This window comes from Nilaparvata lugens, chromosome 7 (assembly GCF_014356525.2).
Source record: "Nilaparvata lugens isolate BPH chromosome 7, ASM1435652v1, whole genome shotgun sequence".
Lineage (NCBI taxonomy): Eukaryota > Metazoa > Arthropoda > Insecta > Hemiptera > Delphacidae > Nilaparvata > Nilaparvata lugens.
In genome coordinates, this window is record NC_052510.1 from 31237103 (window position 1) to 31256214 (window position 19112).

General features: G+C 34.0%; 1 protein-coding gene across 2 annotated transcripts in view; it reads left to right on the forward strand.

Annotated features, from left to right (window-relative positions):
- LOC111051089 (b(0,+)-type amino acid transporter 1-like) overlaps positions 1 to 19112 on the forward strand; it is a 121881-nt gene that overhangs the window by 34426 nt on the left and 68343 nt on the right. Inside the window, exon 1 of one of the 2 annotated variants that reach the window (XM_039432553.1) lies at positions 9962 to 10154. The exons of the other annotated variant lie outside the window; for it this stretch is intronic. Within the exon in view, the coding sequence (XP_039288487.1) occupies positions 9977 to 10154 (178 nt within the window). The 5' untranslated portion in view covers positions 9962 to 9976. Of the gene's footprint in view, positions 1 to 9961; positions 10155 to 19112 lie in introns of those variants that run through there. 2 annotated transcript variants of the gene reach the window in all.

Here is a 19112-nt window from a genome sequence, read left to right on the forward strand (position 1 = left end):
TTAAAACAGCCTGAACACAGCTGACTGATTCAAAGTATTGTCAAATGTCATGCCGGTTTTCATGCAAGGTAAAATATCATTCCTAAAAATTATAAAACTATCAATAAAGGACCAAGAATTTCAAATAAAAAATAAAATGTATGTATTATCGTTGAAATTATTTATTATTTAAGAAATTATATTATATGTCAGGTCTTATTGTAACTAACTAGGTCATAGCATGAAATTATATTATTGATAAAACGGCAGAAATTAATTATAACAGTCTCAAACCTAATAAAAATTGTATAAGAATATTAATTTATTAATGATTCATTCAACTGAACCACATGGTAATTAAATCTCTTTGGCAAGCCTAAGCCAATCATAGTGCATAGAAATAGCACCAAAAAGGTGATCGTTTGAAAGCAACACATGTTAATCTATTATCAGACAACAACCCTGCCTTATCATTTACGCTAACACATGTACATTGTATGAGAGAAACTATGTCTAGAAAATTAAGCAGTTTTAAGAATTACATAGATTGAATCATTATTGTAATTAAAAGAATTATATTCTACTGCTTGCCACTGACGTCATGTCTACGTCACAAGCGTTCTACCAATGGCAAATTTTTATGCAAATTATTACATCGAGATTCTCAAAAGAAAGGTCTAGCCAAGAAGCTTAGAGAAAAAGACAGCACTTCCCTTTTGAAATCCTCACCGTTCAGATCTCTTTATAGTTACCAAGACCTATTTATAAAATTTTCGTTCGATTTTAAATGTTCTATTTGTGAGCCGATATTTTAGGCCAATCTATTTGTTATTTGTAAATTTATGTTTTCATCAATCGATAAATTTAAAAGCTAAAAGTAAATTATCCCTTAATTAATTCGGTGAAGGAGATATTTAAATTAAAATTCCACACGTGCTGAAACCGAAGCCTGGATTGCTGCCGATCAAACGATTTTTGATCTAAAGAAGAAAACCACGACCGCCAAGGAAATTCACGTGAGTTATAAGTTTTAAAAGGGGCCCCAATCTACGCTTCGAAAAATATTTCAGTGCAGAAACATAAATTTTTTCTTCGTTAAATTATTGGCCACGCCGACAAGCGCTTTAGCATTTAAGAGCCTAGAACTTATTCCTATTGAATTTATAACAACTTGTAGTTAATTAGCTATCCTCCGCTGCCTGAACCACGACCCCGAGCATTTTTAAAAAATATTTTATAACTCATTTTTCACTATTTTTTCAAAACTGTTAAATTTTATCAATTGTAAAATTCTGTTGAATCACGCATGGTATCATGCAAGCACAAAAAAATTTTTAACTATTCTGTTAATGCTAAATTATTATCAACCTGTAAATCAAATTCTGAACCTGCACTGTATGATTACATATTTTATTATAATATATTTCAGTTTTGTTAATTCGCTATCTGAGTTCGATTATTTCTTAAGCCTGTCAATTATTGTGTCTGATACGTTCTATATCATCAAGAACCGATCGAATACGATCATTGGAATAATTGAATTAAGCTGGATATTGGAACAGGTCTAAGTGGATGTAGCGAGTGGGGTCAGATCGAGATATTTATTCTTTGTCCTTACCTGCTCATATATCAGCTTTTATCTGTTACCTACTTCGACTTAGGAGCGAACACATCAATTGTACAGCAGATGCAGCCATAGATCATATAAATTCCTACAATAGAGCTTAAAACCCGACAAGACTCTGTTCTCGAAGTATATTCTGAACGATATTTGGTCCAAATACCGTATTTTAATCCTTCAGAACTTATTAGAGACGCAGTCCCGTAAATTATCTACATCGGGATTTTTGCTCGACCTGTATGATTTTGTATGCTCATTCTTCACAGGTAATAATTTTAAGGTATCCGTATTCAGTGTTTAGCGATCGCTACACTACCTATAAAAATTTCATCACTATACAATTTGTCATTAGAAGAATCAAGGGTGAGCGAGCGTTTAGGCCTCCCGCGATTCCGACAATTGTATTGAATCTTGTAGTGAATCAATCAGTCTGGTGTACACTCAGCGTCCACACACGCAATTGCAAAATTTATAGCCGCTACACCATTGACTCAGTACAAGATTCACTCTACATGTGTGAAGCCGTTAAAAAACGCACCACATGATTTGCCGGCCCAACGTGAGGCATTTGGATACAGCACTACATGATTTGGCAAATCTCTCTACGTATGTGAGGCAAGTAAAATACAGCTTCACAATATATATATATAAGAATGGAAGGCTGCATATGAATTAGGGGTTGCAATATTCTTTGTTTGATGATGCAAAGCAAGTACGGTACGCTGATGTCCTGAATCCATACCCAACGGCATGATGAATGATAAGGAGATCCAATTTCGACGACAATGTGACTCAATTTAGACGTTGATGAGCGGCGTTTGTTGATACCTTGTCACGTAGATTAGCAGCTTGCCGAGTAAATTACAAACGTTCAAATGCTGTGTTGCTGTGTATGAAACACGATGCGATATGATGTCATCAACTAAATGTAATTTTGCGAATGAACGCAAATGAAGACTATCATCATTCCCGTTTACGATAGCTCTAAAATAATTATGAATTGAAATTACAAATTTGAAACAATGTCTATCTAGTTTCGAAAAATTTCGAAAATCGAAACATTTTTGTAAGTGGTGTAAGGACATCAGTAGTTATATTATCTCGTAATTTGTTGTAGCTTGTAGAAGCAGCTAAGTTATTATAAAAAAACTAACCGAAATTTGGAGTCCATACACTATTTATCAACCTGCTCTCTCTTAACACATGTGTTAAGATTGTAATAAGTTCTATTATAAATACAAAAAGAAATCTGAGTATCCTTTTAAAATTATTGTTAAAAGAATTGAAAATTAAAAAATAATTTATTAAATAATTAAAATTATATTATTTTAAAATGAATGAAAATAAAAAACTGGGTACCCTTTTTAAAATTATTTTTAAATAATTTTTTCTATTATTATATTCAAAAGTAGCTCTAAAGAAAAAAGACAATAAGCTCTATTAATATTTCTCAAATGTTCTATGTCCACTTATTGATTGGTTTTCAATGCTTATCATTTATACTGTTATCCAGCCTACTTTTAATGTGGATAACAGTATAATAGTTGATAATGGCTATTTCTGTATTATTTATGTGCTTCCGAGTTTAATTTCTTGTTACATGAATAATTATCCCATTGTCCGTTGATGATCATCATAATACATTTATGTAATGATTTATAGTTCCTTTTATACAACCACTGTATCTTCCAAGATAATATATATATATTGTTACATTGTTTCTTATTCGCAGAATAATATATAGGATAGAGATAAATTCATTCGATTTTGATCGATGCAGCGACTGTTTGGAAGAGTTTATACTGTACTATACTGTAGATGGAGAATTCGGTTTTCATGGTCAAATCATGTTCCCTCCCTAGCGCGATGCTAGCCTACGGTTATGTAGGCTATTCATAACAGAACATTAGTTATTAGTCTCTTTGACTGAAATTCGAACTCTGGGAGAATCACTTGTATTTTAACTTTTTTCCATTAATACACTAGTAGTTCTGTGAGCAGTAGACCTCACGCAGTATTCTCATTCACAAGTACCTGATGTCACTTGTTTTAAATGTTAACAAACTCAGTTCACGTTTGAATACGATATTATTAATCCAGTTCCGTGATAATCTTTCTATCTCATGAAAATTAATTTATACAATCAAAAATATTATAATTTCTCCAGCATTATTTAGTTCATTTGTTTATTTTTAATCACCTATTAAATTAGTTTTTCTCGAATGTGAGAATATTGATACTAATGGGCACGCATAATAATACCATGACTGCAAAACAAAATATTGAAACCAAATACCTTAAAGCTGCGATTAAACCAAAGTTTGTTATTAACAAAATGTTAATAACTCAATCCTTATAGATTATATTAGATTGAACATAACTTATCATACACATGATGAAGATGTGTGTTTGTCAACTTCCGTTCAATTTAATAGAATTTATAAGGATTAAGTTATTAACATTTTGTTTATAACTTTGGTGTAAACCCAGCTTAAAGATGCATAACTCTTTAAGTCTTTGATCAAAACTATACACCTTATACAAATACAGTAATAGACTGGCTTCTCCACACATCTGTGTAATCACTTGTCAGCTGATTATTTATGATGAATAATTCTATAGTCTGATTTTTACTCTAATATTGGCGTATGAAGGAGGCTCCCTTTTTACTTTCCTTGCCCTATTACCGTAGGTAAGGAAAGTATTGCTTTCCGAAAAAAATTAAGGTACCCCAATTTCTAAATTTGTATACGTTTCAAGGTCCTCTGAGTCCAAAAAACTGGTTTTTGGGTATTGGTCTGTATGTGTGTGTGCGTGTGTGTGTGTGTGTGTGTGTGTGTGTGTGTGTGTGTGTGTGGTGTGTGTGTGTGTGTGCGTGTGTGTGTGTGTATGAGTGTATGTGCGTCTGTGTACACGATATCTCATCTCCCAATTAACGGAATGACTTGAAATTTGGAACTTAAGGTCCTTCCACTATAAGGATCCGACACGAACAATTTCGATCAAATGTAATTCAAGATGGCGGCTAAAATGGCGAAAATGTTGTCAAAAACAGGGTTTTTCGTGATTTTCTCGGAAACGGCTCCAACGATTTTGATCAAATTCATACCTAAAATAGTCATCGATAAGCTCTATCAACTGCCACAAGTCCCATATCTGTAAAAATTTCAGGAGCTCCGCCCCAGCAATGCAGATAGATTCCCAATTATCAGGCTTCAGATACAATTGAAACAAAAAAAATCAAGTGGAATAGATTGAGCATGAAAATCTCTACAATTAATGTTCAGTAACATTTTCACCTAAAATTGAAAATAAGCTTTAAATTCGAGAAAATGTGATTATTCAATTGCAAATTATTGTTGATTCTATTAAATCATTCACTATGAAGAGATAGCAGACCTCATGTGTGTCTCCAGCGTTATTGCCCTGTCACCAGCTGGCTCAAATCTTTGAATAGTAGACTTGTGATGCTCGGGAACACCTGCGTCAGGTGATCAATTTTCATAACGGCAAGGAAAGTTGTGTGAGTGCGCCACACCAGATTTTTACTTTCCTTGCCCTACTACCATAGGTAAGGAAAGTATTGCTTTCCAAAAAAAATTAAGGTACCCCAATTTCAAGTTTTCTATACGTTTCAAGGTCCCCTGAGTCCAAAAACATGATTTTTGGGTATTGGTCTGTGTGTGTGTATGTGTGTATGTGTGTGTGTGTGTATGTCTGTGAACACGATAACTCCATTCCTAATTAACCGATCGACTTGAAATTTTAAACTTAAGGTCCCTATACCATGAGGACCCGACAATAAGAAATTCAATAAAATTCAATTCAAGATGGCGGAAAAAATGGCGGATAATTACTAAAAAACCATGTTTTTCACGTTTTTCTCGAAAATGGCTCTAACGATTTTCTTCAAATTTATATCATGGATAGCTATTTATAAGCCCTATCAACTAGCATAAGTCTCATTTCTGGGAAAATTTCAGGAGCTCCGTAATATTCTTGAGAAAAATGGCGGAAAATGACTAAAAAACCATGTTTTTCACGGTTTTCTCGAAAACGGCTCCAACGATTTTCTTCAAATTTATACCATGGATAGCTATTTTTAAGCCCTATCAACTGGCATAAGTTTCATTTCTGGGAAAATTTCAGGAGCTCCGTAATATTCTTGAGAAAAATGGCGGATAATGACTAAAAATCCATGTTAACTCTTTAAGTCTTTGATCAAAACTATACACCTTATACAAATACAGTAATAGACTGGCATCTCCACACATCTGTGTAATCACTTGTCAGCTGATTATTTATGATGAATAATTCTATAGTCTGATTTTTACTCTAATATTGGCGTATGAAGGAGGCTCCCTCTTTCTCTTATATTATCCTTGAAATGCAAAATTTTCAAAAACCTTGTATATACGTCGACGCGCAATTAAAAAAGGATCATACCTGTCAAATTTCATGAAAATCTATTACCGCGTTTCGCTGTAAATGCGCAACATATGAACATTTAAACATTAAGAGAAATACCAAACCGTCGACTTGAATCTTAGACCTCACTTCGCTCGGTCAATTAATTTAGAAAAAATATGCAGCATGTACGCTATGTGCAATTTAATTATTTTTCCAAAGAGATCAATAATTCAGTAGAATTGTTTTCGTGGCTCTCGAAATCACCATCATAGAATAGTGATTTTTTCTAAAAGTAGAATGAAGGCATTCATGGAATGATGTTTATCTTCGCTGTCGAATTGCTCTAGAGTAATAATTATTATAAATATGATATGCGAATTACACTACAATTGAATGTTATTGAGCAAAATACTTTTCACTTCTACATTATATCAGTCGAATGAGAAATATAGAAATAAAAACTCATTTTGGTTATATGTTATCTCCAGTGATCCCGCCAACTCCATCCAAACACTTATCATAGAGAATTTATTTGTTTCACCTTTACCATAACACTTGAATCACTTTTCATTCTAATAGATAGTGATCAGTCATTTTTGTATAACATTATTTATCGCTCATTAGGTCATCACTTGTACGCTCCTTGTTTGTAAGGAATCTTGTTATCAAAGAATTATTTATCATTAGAAAGATATGTTAAATTAATAATGATGTTATTGATGTAAAGTGATAAAAAAGATTATCTGAACCAAGATAATTATCACTGTAGATGAATCTATTATGTTAAAAATATCAATTATTATGTGTTTTAAAACGAAATTCAACCCAACTGACTAGAATAAACAGAAGAATTGACTTTTTAATTCGACTCAATGGGGGAGACAACATCTTTTTTAAACGACAGTTTCTGTAAACAACTACTGATGACTTGGGTAGTGGCCGATACAGTAACTAGAACGTGTGTTACGAATTCAAGGCCACTGTTTACAATTCACTGTTTTATTCTTTGGCCAGGCGACAACTATTCTGTATACGGTACCAGACAAAATTGGATGTTGTCATAATATGAGGGCATTTCTTGCCTCCTAACATCACAACAACAATCTTCTACGCATATCTTTGAAGAGCGGTATATTCAAAATCACTCACGTACCGCATAGAAAGCGTTTATGTGCATGATGCAAGAATGCCTTTCAATTTGACATATTTTTCTTATGTTCATCACAGTATGTATATGTGAAATATGAATACTGCTATATATGTAAGTCCAGGGCTCTCCGATATGGCATGGATATTAGGGTTAAGCTAATATTATATAAGAATACTGGTTAGTTCCTTCCATTAATTAAAGAAAATCTTTAGTCTAGTCTCCATTGATCACTACTATATCCCCTTTTTATTACAATATTTGTTATCGGATGGGCACGTTAAACTGTCGGTGCCGGCTGAAGTATGACAGTCGTAAGGCCCATTGACGGCTTAAATTATATATTCAGGCGGTGGGACCTTCCCGCAAGGGACTCCCCACCAACAAAAGCCATACGAATTTACTTTTTTACTTTTTTACAATATTTGGCCTGTGCAAGAATCGTGGTCTTTAACGGCTTTTAATGAAGAATTTTTCTATTCAAACAAAGGAATCACACCTAGAAAAACGCTATGTATACGTTGATTTGGGACCGGATTATAGAGGGCTACCACTTATGCCAAGGAAGTGGTAATCCTAAAACAGTTTAGAACAAAGTGTATCCAATGAGTTTCTATTCGTATCCTATTCAGCTGGAAATGTGTTTGTGTGTGTGTAATATTCTACATAAAAAATATCAATAATACTTTTTTATAGCTGGATAGTCTAATGTGAATAATATTCGAGGGTCTTTAAGGTATACCAACTATTTCTTGGTTTTCGCCAGCTCTTATACTCTGATAAGAATTTCAATTTTATCATTCCGTTATCAGTTCTAGTTCATAAGTTGCTCGTATGATATTTACATAGAAACAAGACTTAACACCTTTCAATTCAAATAGCATTCTCATACGGTTGCTCAGTTTCTGTTTCACTTATTTGAAGAAAATTCTTGATGATAAATTCCATTCAGGTAAATTGCATTTTCCAGTCTGGTGTCTCATCGATTTCTAGCAAATCTATCACCATTGCAGCCTTCCCACGTGTACGAGTACTAATAAATTGAAAAGCTGCACTCAGGGACCGGCAACTAATCTTTCAATTAGAGTGGACACTGGACAGACGTGATGTCTGCTCTTTGCACCTCCCGACTAAGTTCACGTGCAATCTGGTCTCGCCACAAATCTCTCGACTTCCCTTCCACAATATCAATCCTGACCTTTATTGGGAAATTGATAGCAAGGGACAAGGTTGGATGTAGTGACATTTAATTCGAACCTTCAGAGTTTAGAAAATGTGAAGAATTGTTGTTACTCATGAAATTATTCAGAAGTTTAAAGTGAATCTCCTTATAAATAACATATTCTTCTCATTCAACCAATGCTGACAGTTTTCATTGAATCTCACTGTAGTTACAGTTCTAGTATAGTCACAGATTCACTGAAGAGATAATATCTAACATGAGTAAAAATGATGTTGTATCCACGAGTTCATGTTCACGTAAATATCAGCAGAAGATAGGCTCTTGATAAAACTGAAAAAGTCCTGTGACGGAATGAGCGAAATATTCTCCAACCCTTCAGATTTTCTTCCCCCAGCTCTTCAGTATTTCTTCTCCAATCTTTCATAACATCCACTCCCATCAGTGAATAATATTTACTGTTGCTTGCAGTGATTATTAGTTGGAGAAAAACTGTTCAATTGTAGAGAGATCTTGGCCAATTGGTCTCAGGTCAATAATATTATAGATAGAACAGAAGAATTATTGTATGTTATGATTGAAGCCAATCTGTTTTTCCTCTACAATTCATTTCCATTGAATTATCTTTTTCTGTACCAAAGTAAGACCATAATATATATATTCCAATCCAAAGAATTTAGATTAGATTCTTTCGTCTGTCTCAATCCTGTTTCACTTCCCATTTTTTAAATTCAAGCTCTCAAACGACTTCACAAATTTGCTTTGATCTTCACCAAACTATTCGACCTATTCTTCACCAACCTATGAACTAGTGTAATCTTGACCACCTGTTGGCTCTTTCCCTGGAAGGAAATTGATTTTTGGTGGTTCGCAACCAACCACAAATCAAGATTTATCAATATGATTGATAGCACTGAAAAAATCACAGGATCTGAGAAACACCAATGGCAAAGAAGTTCAGTAGGTTGTTGAAAAAACAATTAATTGATGAGGCATACTCCTTAATACTCTAATTATCAAGGAGACTCACTTGATAATGACATTACTGTTGAAACATGCTGTGAGTGGAAAATTAAAAAAAGGTACTCATTTTATACTTTACTCCATACAAAACATTTTCACTTAATTGGTGAGTTTCTGCAGCGCTAAATAATCTGTTCCAAAATAAGTTTAGTTTATATTTGTTTTGTGTGTGTTTTAAGTTTCTGTGACTCATCCCCAGGTTTGCCAAGTGTTCATGGGATAGTATTATAAATTGAATTGAATTGAAAAAGTTCCCATTCTTATTTTATTGATTTCTTCGTACATAATCTCCATCAAATAGGCTCAAATCGGATGTACATTCAAATCTTATTAAATAAATCAAATTGAAATTATTTATAAAGAATATCTTAACAGGTTATTGAAATGGATAAATAACACGTATAATACAAATCTCTAAATCGATTTCAATCAATATGCTTGGAATGAATAATAGCAGCCTCCTTGGGTAGAGTGGATCGAGAACGCCTCAACACATGACTTGAGCACCAAGGGTAAAATCTCCCGCTACTCGCCAAATTTTCCCGCTCGTTTTCGCGCTGCTTTCATTTGGCGCCAAGCTAGAAGTGAGGTTTTTGTTTGGACATGCGCAGAGCAAATGCCGTTATTGAGCCGTGCCGGGCCAGGCATGGGCATGGTGGGTTGGTGGCCGCAAAGGCATGCTCAGTATGAAAGAGCCGTCGGGCTGAGGATGAGAGCAAAGTTTAAGGATCTGCTTACGTGTACGTTCACTACTACTGAGTCCAAAAGCTGTAATCTCTCTCGGCGGGCTCCAGGTAAATTTCATTATTCCATTTTTCAATCACCCACTTTAAAAACAGGTGGCTTTTCAGCTGGAAGTTCCTTACAATCAAACGAAACCTCGCAGCTTATATCAACCATGTAGGGGTTATGTTCGTTCACAAATTGCCACGCCATTTTCCTGTTCTACTTTCACACTTTCTCATAGATCTCCTCTTTTTTTCCTAGAATAATACAGTACAGAATCTTTTCCAAGCTATCTTGATGATAGCCTACACTTCAAGAGAAGTATACGTACACCTGATAAATGATAAGTCAGATCATTCACTTGCCAAATTGATCTCGACAATTGCATCAGAATGCCGACTCGTGCTCGAATTTGGCTCACCATACACATGCCAACTGGCCTCTTATCTCGTCAGGAAGTCACATGATTACGTTTTTCGTAGTATCTAAAGTCTACGTTCAATTCAAAGACTTTTTGTTCATAAAGACTTTATTTGGGGAAAGTCATTGATTACGGTACGCCTAAACCTTCTATTGATTGAGATCGATTAAAAATGATCGATAATTGATAAGATTAAATCATTCTTCTATAGTCAGTCTATAGACTTCATCCTGTAATGAAGCAGTTTGATGGTGGTCCGTCCCAGTTGGCACAAGCTACAAGCCGGGTGTCTTCTCTCGAAGTCACGACGCTCATCACCTAAAATCTTGTGTCACTGTCCTCTTTCTATTTATTATTGGTAATCTGTCTATATTTTTCATAATTTTTTTCAGTTACTGGTTACCTCTTGTATAGAATCTGCCGTACTTCTGAGTTTTTATAATTTTACTAAATGAGTGTTGTATAAATTCCTTGTTGAGGACAAATTTTAATATACATATTAATATGCAATATATAATATAATAAACAATATACATATTCCTCGTTGAGGAAAATTATGAGCATTATAAACAGTAGTTTCACTGTGAAATTAGTAGCTTTCACTGTGAAAAAGGTTAACTTCAGAAACTCCTGCTACGAGTAGGTATATGAACCAAATCAATGGACCTTTTTGGTGCTTTATTACTAAAGAGTTCAGATCGCATGAATATTGAGTTTGTTGTTTTATCAAAACTACATTATTACTCATTTAATTCATTGGAATTAATATGTAGACAATTGAAGGTTCAGACAATGATTACGTATTCCCATGCTATTGCATAATTATTCTCTCGTTTACGTCATTTCTTAAAAGAGTGAAATCAACCAACCCATCGTCTTAAGAATAAAATTTCCATTATATCTATTTAACACTCATTATCACTATGTATCAAAGATTACTTATCAGAAGAGATTAATGATTCTTTTCTGGAATATTGGTAAGTTCGGTTCCGTCGTTGAATTTATTTAGTTTCAATTCTTACAGAATGGATTCTTTATATAAAAGTTTTCAAACTGAGTTTGACCAGTTTAAAGCGATACACAGTATCTCAAGTAGTCTCCAGGGATCTCAGCTTTGTGCTTTTAAGTTATGTTTGATATAAGGTGCCTAGGCTATACCACTCATCACTCCAAAATAATGTGTTGAGTTTTCAGCTTTCTTCATGGGTATTTAATAGTTTTTTTAGTATAAGAAGCATATCCTTGAAATAGTATGAGTACTGTACTCAATAAAATCTCTCGTGAGGAAGTCTCCATTTGTATAGATCTCATTTTTATAGACGCTCTAAAGAATTGAGCATCTGTAAAAACTTATTTGCACAGCCAGAGCCAGCCAGCGCCGGGTTTACTAACAGGCGATCAGCCAAGTCTCCGCAGTCAAAGCGCGTTACTCAGTTTTGAGCGTCTGAGACGTGTTTTCAGTCACAAGCTTCATTCAAAAATAGAACGCGAGTATTTTGGATGTCCTAAAAGACATAACCGTTTGCCGATTTTATTGAGCGCTTTATAGGACTCGTAAGGTCCAACGTTATTTTAGCTGCAGCTCATCAACTCATCAAATCGTGCCCGTTAATAGCAGAGATTTATTTTGTTGGTGTTTTCTTAGAGCAGACAGCTCTCACTTTTGCCATTTCTCCAAAGGATGATCAGCGCTATGATCTATTGATGAAAGAGATCCACCATGATCTATATTTTGATTTTATTCAAAATAAAAAATAACTATTTTTCTGTTGCTTCAAAATTTGGTCCTCCATTTTGAATCCAACTTTTTTTAAATGAGGAAATTGTAATATGATTCCGTTATGAAATCACATATATTTTATCACATATCATGAGATTTCGTTACAGAATACCAAGAGAAAATTAATAGCGGAAACCGCACATCGTTTCAAAATTATTAATATTCGAATATATGAATGATATAAAGAGATACCAAGATAATGAGATATTATATGAAATACCAATACGTGGTTTGCGCAATTAGTCCACCTTTAAAGGACCACCTTTAGTCCAGTAAAGGAAAGGTTATAGAGGGAGATATTTGGGAGACAATGTTTTGACCCCGCAGTTCTGTTTAGGGTAGTAAGGACGTGTAAGTGAACATATGAAAAATACCGACCCCAACCCACTGTGCTAAGGGGTTGAGGGTGGTTCAAGATTCTATTTAATGGTTTCTTGCATATAACTTGAAATCTATGCATCTTACGGACATGTCTATTCTATACAAAATATAAGCTTAGATAATTTCCTACAATATTTACCGTATAATTATTTCTATATGTATCTTCTATCGTTTTTTAGATATTTGCTCTTGAAGATGTGACATTTTTGTGAAAAAACTGGGTTGTCTCCAATTATTTGCTATTTTTGCTTTTAAAAATCGAAGGAAAAAATCCATGCTAATTATGAGCTTATAGAACATTTAATTCTCTTCAAATTGATGTATACTTTCACAATTTTACGCATTTAACTACGACTTGTTGCAGCAGCTCGTGTTGAGTGTGAAATCTCCAATTTTGCAAAATAAACCAATTGACAAAGCAATTTGAAGGGAATGTTTTGAAGACAATTTTTGACTTTGCAGTTTTGTTTGAACTAGTTAGTGAGTAAACATATCAAAAGTCCCCATCCCCATCCTTTACTAAAGGTATGAGGGTGGTTGCATTTTCAATGTAGTTTTTTACTTAAATGCTTATATTTCGGGAAAAATGCGATCAACCGACATGACAAAATGAAGCTTGATAAATTTTCTACATTTCAAAATGAGACGATCACCGTTTATTTAATGATATCTCCCAATTATTAATTCATTCCATCAGGAAGCCATATAATGACTTGAACCTATGTATGAGTTTCTTATCTAATCTAGAATCTTCAGAATGAGCTATTGAGACATAGGTAAAATAATTTATATTAAAATTTCGTAACAGATACGAAGTAATTAGTTTTTTTGACAACCCGAAGTTGGGCTACATAGTCTAATGAGTTGACCATTTTGTTAAACAGTTACAATTTTTTATCATAAAACTGATACTTTTGGTATCATATTAAAAGCTAGGCCATCAGCATCGAAGCATTAACATGTATTGCTTACAAAAAATGCATTCACATGTCATATCATCATGCGCTACTTCAATTGGACCACATTTGTTTCAAATGTTATTGTAAATTCCAATTTTCATGACTGTTCATAGCATGTCTTGGATGACCGGCTAAAATGAAGTTGATTAAGTTCAATGATGGCAGTTATTCTCTAACAGTTTATTTCAATTGTACATGCAATAAATCAACTACGCTGATTAAAGCTCTATATTTGAAGGAGATCTCTAATGAAGTGGAGTCAAGTCTTAAGATATTATTTCTAAGAATAGATCACATAAACATGGAGTTAGATTGAGAGCTGAATCGTACTTGCTAGCTAGTTGCATTCTTAATTTGGCAAACCTGTGTAATCCTGCAGAACTTTATTGCTCATCAGTAGAGACATGGTTTTGAAATTTGGATTGCTTTACAAATTCAATCATGGACTAAAGCTCTGCCAAGTGGTTTAAATTTTTTTCAAAACTCGTTCTCTGTTAATTTAGTATCATTCTCTACCTGTTAGATGATCTGTTAATCATACAGGATATCTCAGTAAAAGATTGAATATCTAAATTTTATATGTAAGATTACCACTTAAACTTAATGAACCGAAGTAGCCTCATCAACAGAGCCAAAAAATCTCATAAATGATGGAATGCCACACCTCTGACTATGTTTAATTCATTCTGATCAATCTAGGATCCGGGCATTTTATTCGAATTAGAAAAAACTTCTTTTCTGTCGCTTCAAAACTTTGGTCCGCTATTTTGGATCCGCCATTTTGAATCCAATTACATGTTTTTCAATAAGGTAGTAAGGTAGTAGTTCAAGCAATGAATGCTCAAAGAAGGGTATACAGGGAATAGTTTAGAAGACAATTTTGGACCCCGTAGTTCTGTTTAGGGCAGTAAGCAGGTGAACATATAAAAGTCCCCACCCCTACCCGCTGTGCTAAGGAATGAGGTTTTCAAATTTCAGACTGATCACAGATTGGTAACACTTCTAAGTATTCACATTGGAATATTGTTTTTTCTTAGGAAAGGAAGGTTTCAAGTTCTTTAATAATTGATATTTAATTTGTTATTTATTCATTGAATGACTCAGCTATCGATGAGAACGGATAGTTGTAGATTCTATTAGTGACAGTGATTAACCTACAAGTTAGCAAGTTATTTTGTTGAGGATATAAGTATTTCACTCGTCACTCATTTAAATGAAATGTAGTTAGGAAAACCATAAATAGCTTGAAAAATTCTGGCTCAACTGGGTGGGACGAGATTTCATCACGAGTGATAAAGAAGGTTAGTCCCATTATCTTGGAGCCTCTAACATTTATTATTAATAGGTGTTTGCAGGAATGAATCTTTCCCCAAAAATTAAAGTATGCTCTGATCAAACCAATTCACAAGAAGGGAGATAGGAAGGATCTTAAAAATTATCGACCAATTGCCCTCTTAACTGTATTCTCCAAGATATTTGAGAAGATTGTGTTTGAGCAGATGATGGTTCACTTAGATGAGAATAACATTTTTCATAACAAACAATTTGGATTCAGGAGGGGATTGTCAACTAAGTCTGCTATATTTGAAGTTGTAGCAGATGTGTTGGATGCTCTGGATGGATCGCGGAAGGCTTTGGGGCTTTTCTGCGATTTATCCAGGGCGTTTGATATGGTGGACCATGAGCTGTTGTTGAATAAGCTTGGATTCTACTTGGATTCTATGGATTTGTTGGTAGTGCAGGGAAATTTTTCGTGTCCTATTTGGAAAATAGATATCAGTCAGTTAAATTGAGAAATGGGAGTTCACTGGTATTTTCAGCATGGGAAAGAGTAAAGCAAGGTGTGACACAGGGCTCTGTGCTTGGACCGACTCTTTTCAATTTATTTATAAACGACCTGCCAAATAAAGTAGATGGCAAGCTCATTTTATATGCTGATGATACAACGGTTCTGGTTACTGGTAAGGATGATAGCGAAGTTATGATTAGGGCTGAAACGGCTATGCATCAACTCAACAATTGGTTTGGTCATAATGCATTGAAGTTGAATATGACTAAGTCCAACTATATCAGGTTTGCCGTGACGGGACATCATGCTGAACCTTCAAACCTGAATGATTCAAATGGGAGGGAGTGCTTGTCTGTTGAAGTGAAAAGGTGTGCGGCCCACCGACTTCAAATGAGGAACAATAAGGACAATACATCTGCTATAGTTGTAAACTTTGTATCAAGAAATATAAAATCGGACTGGATGATGGCGAAAAAGAAGGCGAGACTAACTGCTAAAGATCTTCAAAATAGCTTTCCCGCAACGACCATATAAATCAATGAGCACCTCACACAACAAATGAGCGAGGTGTACAAAAAAGCCAGAGAACTCGTATCTAAGAAAAATATCGCGTTCGCCTGGGTTAAAGACGGAAGGATCCTATGTAAGCTGACCGCGACCGGATGGACTTATCGAATCGGCAGCCTGGAGGAGTTGGAGAATCTGATATGTGGACACACATCCGCCATAGCCCAGCTGAGAACGTCCCTGCCTCTGTCTCCGCCTCCGCCACCGCCGTGGCCGCATCGCCGCCCAAATCCGCCACTACCACCACCACCACCACAGCCAAGGGTAATATTCACACAAATTAATCGTTTTCTTATTCTACAACGTCACTCTTCAAATCACTTTACTATATCATTATAACTTATCAGTCGAAGATAAACTTTCTTGAACTTTTTCTTGAATGTAAAAAGATATAAATATGAATTAATAAGTTTGCTCTTAGGATTTCTATAGTCATGATATTTCTATAACCGCAAAAAGGTATGTGATAGTTTATCAGGCTGGATAGAGGGAAGGTATTTTAAAATATGTACATACTTATTTATCCTGATATTGCTATATAATATTTATTCTACTGATATCAGTTATTGTAGAGCGTTAGGTCTCCGAGTTTTTATATTGTACATTTACCTTCGATTCCAATATCAATGGATACAAATTTGCCTGCTTTATTGATTTTAATTCATTGAATAAGTTGAAACACTTAATCAATATTTATAATTCATATGTATTATATAATTCAAATTATTAATTGGGTGAGTAAATTTACTTAACTTTCGGCTGGCATTATTCTCATATTTTATTATTTATATATATATATATATATATATATATATATATATTTTTCATTATTCTTGGTACGGTAATGTGAAAAGTGTATGATCCAGCATTATATATACTTTTTAATATTCATATTCACTTCACCATGCTCAATAATCGTTCTAATATTCACATTACCGTTTTGTTCACAATTGGCTTGTCGTTCGAGTTGAACGAAGATTAGTTTTGCCGGAAAGAGTTTACTACTACCTCATCTATTAACTACCGAAAGGTATGATAACTTTTATTCTATTCAAAGTGTTCTTCAGTACCTCTTTAATAGTGGTGAAAATAATCAAACATCATGACCGCCTTATCGGATTCTGATAAAATATGAATCTTCCTTCAACTATTGATCATTTCAAACTAGAGAAAATCCTTTTAATTCTCAACAATAACATTCTTACATTTCATCTTAAATAAACTGCACACTATCATTGTACTTGATGATAACAGGCGGAGCGGGCAGAACTCTGGCTGAATAACGGAATGAATAGGTATGATTCAGAATTAGAAAACTCCAATTTAATTACATGTAAAGAGATGTTTAATTACATTGTATGTGACATACATTTCATTCCTTTAATCATTTTTGCAACCCAAATGAGAGAGGCTTGAAGCTGATTCATTCGAATATTAGAAGCTACAACGAGAACATTGATAATTTACTGGTAGGACTCAACTCATTGGATAGTGAAACCGACATTATCGTTTTGACTGAGACTTGGCTCAATGTAGATGATAACAAACAGTTAGATGGCTAGACAACTTTTCAAACTGATGATAAGCGCAACCGAAACGATGGAGTTCTTGTCTTTGTCAAAGATTCACTATCTGTAGTAGGTCGATGCATATACATTGGTGGGGTCAATGCCTTGGAAATTAACTTTCAATATGATAGAAAACATTACTCGATCCTTGCTGTTTATCGTAATCACGATTCTCACATTCCTGATTTCATTGATAATCTTAATATACATTTCAATAACAAAAAGAGAAAAGGTATAACAAATATATTGATAGGGGATATAAGCATAAACATACTGAACAATGACTTGCAAACTGACTCATATCTGAATATGCTTTACGAAAATGTGTTTTATCAACTGCATTGATAAACCGACTAGACAAACAATAACTAGCAGCACCCTGATTGACCACATATTTATAAACAATGTAGACATTAATTCAAATAAAATCAGCTATTGTTAAAGTTTCAATAACTGATCACTACATAGTATCAATTCAAATTACCTCCAGTTCCATAGATAATAGCAGTTCTGATCTTCCCAAGTACTATATTCATAATGATACATTCAGAGAGGAAACATGGAACTCTGGTATCATGGAGCAAGACGTCAACATTGCAACAAATAAATTTTACTCCATCATTAAATGTAATATAGAAAAATCTAAAAGACTTGTTGTTTAAGAGAACTTTCGATTCAGAAAAATTAAACCCTGGATATCGAATGGACTAGTTAGATCAATTGGGGAGAGAGACAAATTATTTAAGCTAACAAAGAAACAGCCTTTTAATAGAGAATTACTGACTCACTTCACAAACAGATTAAATAACTTATTGAAAACTACTAAAAATCAATACTATGAAAATAAAATAAAAGAAAGTGGTAATGATCCAAAATAGTTTTGGTGCATTATAAATGAAATATCTGGTAGAGGTAAACATGAAAATGGGTTCCCACTAGAACAGTTTGAAATAGTTGATAATAGCTCAATTTCTTCAACAGAGAGAATCAAGGCAGTTGCTAATGAGTTTAACGACTATTTTTCACATGTGGGGGAAAATTTGGCTAGGCGGTGAACTCTAATAATGCTCCAGTTTTGAATGATGAGAACTACAGGCTCGACACAAATTTCCACTTTTTACCGATAAGTGAAGATGATATTATCGCATTCACTTCAAAACTGAGAGGCATGTCTGCGCCCGGATATGACAACATTCCAACCAGGTTTTTTAAAAAATATATTAATATTTTCCTAACTCTACTTAAAAATATTTACAATTTGAGCATAAAACAAGGTATCTTCCCAGACGGTTTTAAAATAGAGTTTTTCCTCTTTACAAAAATGGCCATAAATCTCAAAAAAAATAACTACAGACCCATTTCCCTTTAAAGCATATTTTCAGAAATTTTAGAAAAAAAATTAAAGTTTCAATTTAGTAATTATATCGAGGCAAATGAGATTTTAACAGACATTCGGATTCAGGAATAACAAAAACACATCAGATGCACTGTATAATTTAGCCAAAGAAGTCAATAGTTCATTCAATAATAATTTAAATAACTGTATAATATTTCTGGACTT